The sequence below is a fragment of the Mustelus asterias genome, unplaced genomic scaffold, assembly GCF_964213995.1.
Source record: "Mustelus asterias unplaced genomic scaffold, sMusAst1.hap1.1 HAP1_SCAFFOLD_1325, whole genome shotgun sequence".
Lineage (NCBI taxonomy): Eukaryota > Metazoa > Chordata > Chondrichthyes > Carcharhiniformes > Triakidae > Mustelus > Mustelus asterias.
The window spans coordinates 36891-45787 of NW_027591270.1; the positions used below are offsets into that span (position 1 = coordinate 36891).

The 8897-nt window shown below is 44.2% G+C and overlaps 1 protein-coding gene across 1 annotated transcript; it reads right to left on the reverse strand.

Moving 5' to 3' along the window:
* Positions 1-3367: 3367 nt before the first annotated feature.
* LOC144488140 (putative G-protein coupled receptor 139) lies at positions 3368-4258 on the reverse strand. The gene has a single exon (XM_078206169.1). The coding sequence runs from the start codon at positions 4256-4258 to the stop codon at positions 3368-3370; it is 891 nt and encodes a 296-aa protein (XP_078062295.1).
* Positions 4259-8897: the final 4639 nt, after the last annotated feature.

The following is an 8897-nucleotide window of genomic DNA, read 5'->3' on the forward strand; positions in this document are numbered from 1 at the left end:
GGATAAAGGGGGAGGTGGCTAGATGGGTGGAGAACTGGCTTGGTCATAGAAGACAGAGGGTGGTAGTGGAAGGGTCTTTTTCCGGCTGGAGGCCTGTGACTAGTGGTGTACCGCAGGGCTCTGTATTGGGACCTCTGCTGTTTGTGATTTATATAAATGATCTGGAAGAAGGAGTAACTGGGGTGATCAGTAAGTTTGCGGACGACACAAAACTGGCAGGACTTGCAGATAGTGAGGAACATTGTCAGAGGCTACAGAAGGATATAGATAGGCTGGAAATTTGGGCAAGGAAATGGCAGATGGAGTTCAATCCTGATAAATGCGAAGTGATGCATTTTGGTGGGAATAATGTAGGGAGGAGCTACACGATAAATGGAAGAACTATAAAGGGTGTAGAGACGCAGAGGGACCTGGGTGTGCAAGTCCACAGATCTTTGAAGGTGACGTCACAGGTGGAGAAGGTGGTGAAGAAGGCATATGGCATGCTTGCCTTTATAGGACGGGGCATAGAGTATAAAAGTTGGGGTCTGATGTTGCAGATGTATAGAACGTTGGTTCGGCCGCATTTGGAATACTGCGTCCAGTTCTGGTCGCCACACTACCAGAAGGACGTGGAGGCTTTGGAGAGAGTACAGAGGAGGTTTACCAGGATGTTGCCTGGTATGGAGGGGCTTGGTTATGAGGAGAGATTGGGGAAACTGGGGTTGTTCTCCTTGGAAAGACGGAGGATGAGGGGAGACTTAATAGAGGTGTATAAAATTATGAAAGGCATAGATAGGGTGAACGGTGGGAAGCTTTTCCCTGGGTCGGTGGTGACGTTCACGAGGGGTCATAGGTTCAAGGTGAAGGGGGGGAGGTTTAACACAGATATCAGAAGGACATATTTCACACAGAGGGTCGTGGGGGCCTGGAATGTGTTGCCGGGCAAGGTGGTGGAGGCGGACACACTGGGAACGTTTAAGACTTATCTAGACAGCTATATGAACGGAGTGGGATTGGAGGGATACAAAAGAGTGATCTAGTTTGGACCAGGGAGCGGCGCGGGCTAATTGTTCCTGGTTTCTCGTTTCAAGGCTTCATTCTACGATCATCTTGCTGGTGCCAGTACAGAGTGATACTGCGGATAGTTGGGAACCTGTCTCGGGGGCAGGGGATTCATATGGTGTTCGTGGAAGTGGAAATGACTAGGGTTGGGAAGCATTTTCCGATCGGGGCCATTGTGATCTCCTGGACTCGTTTCGATCGCCTCAGGGGGTCGGAGAGGAATTTCCCAGATTTTTTTTTCCCCATATTGGCCCTGGGGTTTTTCACTCTGGGTTTTCGCCTCTCCCTGGAGATCACATGGTCTGGAATGGGGGGGTGGGGGTAAGTTAATAGGTTGTAATGAACAAAGCATCGTAGCTGTGAGGGACAGCTCGGTGGATAGGATATTGGTATGTAGATAGGCTGGAAAATTGGGTGGGGATCCTGGATTCAGGATTCAATCCTGGACTGGGGAGCGGCGCGGGCTTGGAGGGCCGAAGGGCCTGTTCCTGTGCTGTATTGTTCTTTGTTCTTTGTCTATACAGGGTTAATAAAAATGTTCGTCTTGTATGATGCTCTTGTTCTATGGTATCTGAAATACATAGTTTCAGTCTGCATAGGATATTTCAGGAACTAAAACGGGGGGTCGTGTAATTCTGAATAACGAGAACGAAATGTGAGTGTAGAAACTTGGGAATAAGGGAGACAGCGGTTGCCCTGCAGATAAATTGGGCAGTAAGTGCGCTCAGGGACGGCATTTTGTGGCAGAAGGCCGAATAAGGGGGGATCTCCCGGCTACAGGAAGCATATTTACCGGGGATATAAAAAAAACTGTAGAAAGCCGAGCTAAGAGGAAATAAAAACGAGAAGGAAAAGTAAGAGGTCACAGTTGGCATACGGGGAAATTTCGGTCGAGAACAGAGAATAATTAATCACTATTCCGAGCCAATTACAATTAAAACCGAAAAAAAAACGAACTGCCACTGCTGCAAATGTGAGAGAAGGAAACATAGAAATGGAGGCAATATTCATCACCTGCTGAAGCGTTTCCAGAGAGAACGAGAGATAAGGATTTTCTTCTATTACCTTTGATCGAAGTGGGGACAATAAAGGGAGAACTAGGTTATTCCAGTGCTGTTGAGCAACAATTATCAATTGAAAATCTAAGCTGATAAACTTGTTAAGGCAAAATATAAAATATGTATTTCGGGCAGCACAGTGGCACAGAGGTTAGCAGTACGGCCTCACAGCGCCAGGGACCCGGGTTGAATTCCAGCCTCGGGTGACTGTCTGTGTGGAGGTAACACATTCTCTCCGTGTCTTGCAAGGATTTCCTCCGGGTGCTCCGGTTTCCTCCCACGGTCCAAAAATGTGCGGATTCGGTTGATTGGCCTTGATGAATTGCTCCTTTGTGTCGGGGAAATAGGAATGTAAATATGAGGGGTTATGGGGATGGGACCTGAGTGGGATAGTTGTCGGTGCAGGTTCAATGGGCGAAATGGCCCCCTTCTGCACTGCAGATTCCATGATTCCAACTGCTTTCTCCAATGTTGCTTAAAATTTGAACACTTTTCATATTAAAGTGATAACTTGTATTGATCTTGCGCTTTCTACATCTCCTGACGTCATAAAGAGACACAGTGTCAAATAGACATGTATTAATGTTTAATCTGCTTTCGTTTCCGTAATTTAGGACATTAGTCATACGAACACGAGTGTTTTAAATCCATCTGAGTGCTCAAGTGAAGCTCGCCTGTTCATATTTCATCCAAATGATCGCATCAAACATAATGGCACCTTCCATAAGTACGGACACTCTATACAGCACGACCTTCAAAAGAGATTATCCGACATCGCAGCTGCAGCACCGAGTGTACAGCATTCCCAGCGCACTGGCATTCTGAAATCATTCCACTTGTGATGGAAAAATAAACAAGCGAAAGCAGAGAAGTGGCGGTCCGTTTCACCAAAAGTGGCTCATCCATTTCTGTCCCCACATGTTATCTAAAAACTGCCGACTACCTAAAATAATTGATGAGCTTGCAGACTCCAATAATTATCACAATTTTATTGCAGGTCCATAAATGTACTTCAACTTTCGATCGATATCAATACGCTATAAATTGTAATTATTTCACTGTGAAATTACAATTATAATTCCACTTGTGATGGAAAAGTAATTGTAATTTCTGCTTAACCCAGTTGTGTTGATTTATTTTACTAGTTTACAACTTCAAAATGAACTTCTAATTGAAAATCGTTTGGAAACAAATATTGTCGTGAATTAATTGCATCAATTATAATTTGTCTGTGGGATCGTACATTCGCGCCATTGCCTGAATATTCAGTCACGTGCAGCAGTCGTTTTAGTAATTCGATTTTTCCCACATCGCAGCGTCCTTCTCAGCTCTGCCCTGAATTTGGATTGGGTTAGAGCGTACATACACGTGCTGGTACAACAGTTCAGTGCACTGAGCATGTCAGCGCTTTCATGAATCACAGCAACAGGGTGGTTGAAGTCGGGGAAACTGTAGCTTTCAGTGAGCCGTGAGAAAAGGAAGAGGCCGATTGTCGGCATCCACAACAAGATGAAACTCGCCGAGGCGGCAAAGAGCAACACCAGGGCTTTCCTCCGATTCTGCATCTCGGGGTCCCCAGAACTGTGAGCATCTCCCCGGAATCCCCGCCGGGCACGACTGGCCGCCAGGACGTGCCTGACTGTCAACAGGTTGAGCAGCACCACAGCCAAGTAAGGAACTAAGGGATTTAAAATAATGTTCATCCAGTCAAATGCTCTCCAGGCCTGCTTAGATTCAATGCTGAGACCGTCTCTATGTTCGTTTTGCAGGTTTTTATGATCATAGTAATGTATATTTGTGAAATAATTTGGGATTCTTCTGAAATATGTCGCAAGATAAATCACCACAACTACCAGAGCTGCAGATTTCGGAGTACAGTAAGTTCCTCTGAACTTCTGGCAGCAGATTGCCACGAAACGGTCAAAGGTGAAGGACACGGTTAGCCATACTGAGCAGTCAATCACAGCGGTACTCATGATGGAGTTGAGGCCATAGGCTACGCTGTTAAGGTAAAGCACCTGTGGGAAATTGGGAACCAATATATGGTTTACCAGAACAAGAAATGAGAGGACCAGGACGTCTGCCGTGATCATGGCGACCAGGTAGATAGTAGTGCTCTTGCACAGACCGCAGTCTCTGAGTTGGAGTGTTAGCATCGTGATTAAGTTGGCTGCAATAAACAACAATTAAGAGAGGTTAGACAAAAGAGCTACATGACTTAGAGTGAGTTCGATAATGTGAAGCCAATGTCCATTGGCTCAAATGCAATATTTAATTTAACACTGTTATATGTTCATAATAGCCCCCACCCTGAAAACTTCAAACACTCTGCAGTACAGCAATTCTCCTTCAATTTTACTGGAATCCATGCTTCAACGTTCCGGTTTCTGTCGTCTATCTAACTTACGCCTGTAACTCGCTGCCACGTTTCTCTTCTCCAATCAGATGTTTTGTAAAATGTCCGACATGACGGCAAGGTGAGATCTTTAGTGATAGATATCCACAGCTGGATATCTGGATGGCTTGGCAGCTAAACAAATGGAGCACAGAATGCAGACAAGAAATCAAGGATTCTCCAGCGCCTAGATTTGGAAGACTGCAAATATGAAAGATGGTCGTGATGTTGTATTAAATTAACGGTGCACTGGAGGGCATGGCCATGGAAGAAATTGGAAGTGACAAAGCGAATGTTACATGCTCGCGTACAGTTCCAGGGCATTAGGAGGAAGACACGGAGAATGTTAGCATTCATTTCAAAGGGGCCGAGTGTAGAATTGTGGAACTCGTGTTCAGCGTTGAAAATAAGTTTTGTGACACCCCCGAGAATTCTGTGTGGAGCTTTGCGCTTCTGACACAAGGTTGGGAATACTTGCATTTTTGGAAGCACTCAGTGATAGCAATTGCGAGCTTTTGACTGACGAGGCAACGTTCGACATGTGGGGGCTATAAAAATTAGAGTTCTGAATTGTGAGAGATGAAACAGTTGCAAACGTTTAATATTCTGGCGGGAGCTTTTCAGTCCAAATGCAAAGTGGATACTTGTACCATATTACATTTACTTAAAGAAATATGTTACGTTAATGCAGGCAGTTATGGTAAGGTTAACTACAATGCTTCACTGCCTAGAGCGAGTGTCTTATGAGGAAAGGTTAAACAGGTTGGGACTCTACTCATTGGAATTTAGACGAATGAGAGGTGATCTCAATGAAATGTAGAGGATTTTTAAGGAGCTTGACAGGGTAGATGCTGAGAGGATGATCGACCTCATGAGAGAGTCTAATGCTACAGCAGATTGTTCCGGCACAAAGGGGAACCCATTTAAGAATGAGGTGAGGATAAATTACTTCTCTTGGAGGATTGTGATTCCGTACAATTCTCTGCCCAGAGAGCTGTAGGGGCAGAGTCCTTGTGCAAATTTAAGATTACAAAGTGTATGTATTTATTAGTCACAAGTAGGGCTTACATTAAAACTGGAATGACGTTCCTGTGAAATTCCCCTCGTCGCCACAGTCCGGCGCCTGTTCGGGTCAATGCACTTAACCAGCACGCCTTTCAGAATGTGGGCGGAAACCGGAGCACCCGGAGGAAACCAATGCAGTCACGAGGAGAACGTGTAAACTCCACACAGACGGTGACCCAAGCCGGGAACGAACCAGGGTCCCTGGCGCTGTGGAACAGTGGTGCGAACCACTGTGAGACCGTGCGTAAGGCTGAGATGGATCGACTTTTCATCAAAAAGGGAATCAAAGATAATCGGAAAAAGACAGGAAACTGGACCTGTGGAATCGGATCAGCCACGATCCAGTTTCATGATGCAGCAGGCTCTCGGGGTCGGACAGCCTGCACCTGTTCATATTTCGTATACTATTATGGTCTAATCTGGGAGACCACATGTAAGATATTCAGTTGTACATATGCTGTTTCCCATTTATGATATGTATGCACAATTGTATATTCACTCAGAGCGCCATTAGTCTGTAGAATTATCTTCCCAAGGGAGCAGTAGCGACAGTGCCATTTGATAAATTCAGGACTAAGTTAGGTTAATATTTGGAGCTGCACTAAGCGAATATTTATGGTGTAGAGCAGGATAGTAGAATGAACATCACAGTCGGATTATGAATGAAGTGATTGATTAACGTGGAAGGACAGAATAGCGCTCCTCTACTCTGTTCCTCGTATTGTAGCATCATTATTTCTGCATAATTGGACATTATCTGAGTTTTGTAGTCGGCTCATATTATTTCATTCCTGGTTTTCACCACAGTTATGATATCGCCGGCAATATCCACTCTCATACCCCCATTCACTGGGTGTTCTTAAAGTTAGATATGACCAAACTTCCTGACCCAGTTCAGGCCATGAGGAGAGACACATTTACGACTCAGTTAGATGTATGCGAAATGGCTGCCATGCATTCGAGGATATTACCGCGCTATTGTTTCCTGAAGATAATCAATAGATTTAGTGTTTGATTCCAATTTTGGACAGCATGTTTGCCTTGTGGCACACTCAAACCGTATGTGTTTGTGATGCGTTTTAGATGAAGCGTGGAAGTGCTGCGGGAAAAATGCTGAATCATTTGTTGGTATTGTGCGAAGGAGAGGACAGAAGCAGTTGGCGAATGCCAAACTGGCAGGAACAATGTAACAGCTGAAGTAAATTTCTATGTTTACATTATGCAGGTCAGTACATCATATTTGCTGCTCAAAATCTGATACTCCTTACTCTGGGGGTGTAAGGACCAGATTGTTTAAGTGCTTTGAGAATACTCCAATTCATCAAGACCGACCCATATCTCCAGTTACCAGCCGGTTAATTCTGTACCTGGCAGTCACACTAACGTCACTATCCATGGGCATGATGCGGAAATGCCAGCGTTGGACTGGGGTAAGCATAATAAGAAGTCTCACAACACCAAGTTAAAGTCCAATCGGTTTATTTGGTCGGCAAACTTTCGGAGTCTCGCTCCTCCTTCAGCTTCACTCACCTGAAGAAGGAGCGAGACTCCGACAGCTTGTGCTACCAAATAAACCTGTTGGACTTGAACCTGGTGTTGTGAGTCTTCTCACTGTACTATCCATGGGCGACACCTTTGTTCGATTGAGGCTGAGTGCAAGGCTGCGGTAGAGCAGCATATTTTAATATTACAACGTGATAGATGTCTGAACTCAATATTCATTTCAAATATTTCAAACCATAGTTTATAACGCACTGCCTGCATAATTTTGTTTATGCCGATTTGCCTGCTTTTTGCCTTTTTCTATTTTCCTGCCTTCCGACACTGCTTTCATTCTTCAACGATTCACACCCACACTCGGTAAATCACTTACTTATTTATTGTAACGTTTACCCTTCCATTTGTATTTTGTACCATGAAACGTGTTGCCATTTAATCTCCCCTACCTCCACACGCGCTGTCCGATTTTTACTGCCCTCCTCACTTCCTCTTGCACAACGTCCACCATCAATCTCTCTTCTTGAATTTCTGAATAAAAAAGGCTTTGAGCTGAATCGTTCAGTCTGAACAATCTTCACAGACCCAGCCACATTTTCTGAGTATTTCAATCATGTTTTTTTTCTTGTTCATGGCGTTATGCAACAAAATGCGACAAGAGGGACTAATCCAACAGCGGATGTGAACAAAGTCCACATCGACACGAGACTAAAATAGTGTGCAACTGAACATTGACTGCTTTCTAACTATCATATTGCTGTAAAATTGATAAATGAAATCAACACACTACAGTATTGTGCGTTAAAATGGACTGCGGACAATTATGTCTCATTACATGGGGAGTCAGTAGCATAGTATTGTTGTCAATGGACTAGTAATCCAGAGACCCAGGGTGGGGCTCTGAGGGAAAAAGATAAAATGCTGTAAAACTCAGCAGGTCTTGCAGCATCTGCAAAGAGAGAAAAGAGCTGACGTTTCGGGTCCACATGACCCTTTGCCAAAGTTAAATTGCTCTTGGTGAGTAAGTTTGAATCCTATTAATGTTCTATAACGGGTTCACTAATGTATTTCAGGGAAGGACATTTGGAGTCCTTATTTGGTGTCTCCTGTATCTGATCTGCAGCATTGCCTTCAGCGATGGGCGATCAATTACTGGCCCAACAGGCGACGGCCATATTTGATGCACGAATAAAATAAATCAGTCAAGCATCACGTTGTAAACAATATCAGAGAAAATGGGTCAGAAAAATATCAGAATGAAGTCACATTTGGATCGCACAATTATTACCACTGCTGCCTCACAGCGCCAAAGGCACAGGTCCAAAACTGACGTTCGGTGAGTGTCCATGTGAAGCCTGCACCTTCTCCACGTATCTGTGTGGGTTTCAGAGAGGTTATCTTCCAACTATCTCAATAAAATAAATGCATGTTAATGTATTAATGTTCAGTCTGCAGGATGTCTGCATAAATGCAACCATTGCATTTTATTTGGCTGATAACCATTTTTCTCTGACAGATGCTCCTCGTTTTGCTGAATTTATCCTGCATTAACTATTCATCTTATTTCAGATTTCCAGCATCTGCTGTGTTTTCCTGTCACTAAGAAGACATAATTGGAGGAAAAAAGCGAGCTCGGATGGTTCTTGGTGGAGACGAATTTACTGGGAGCAAGCGAGGGATTTGCGTGATCAGAGAATTTGAAAACAGATATATTACAGCAACGGGATGCAATGCAGATCGGAGAACACAACAACCATTGGTGAAGTGAATACACGGGCAGCAGAATACTGGAAGAGTTCAAATTTACAGCCAGAGAGATGGAAATGAATGCATTATCT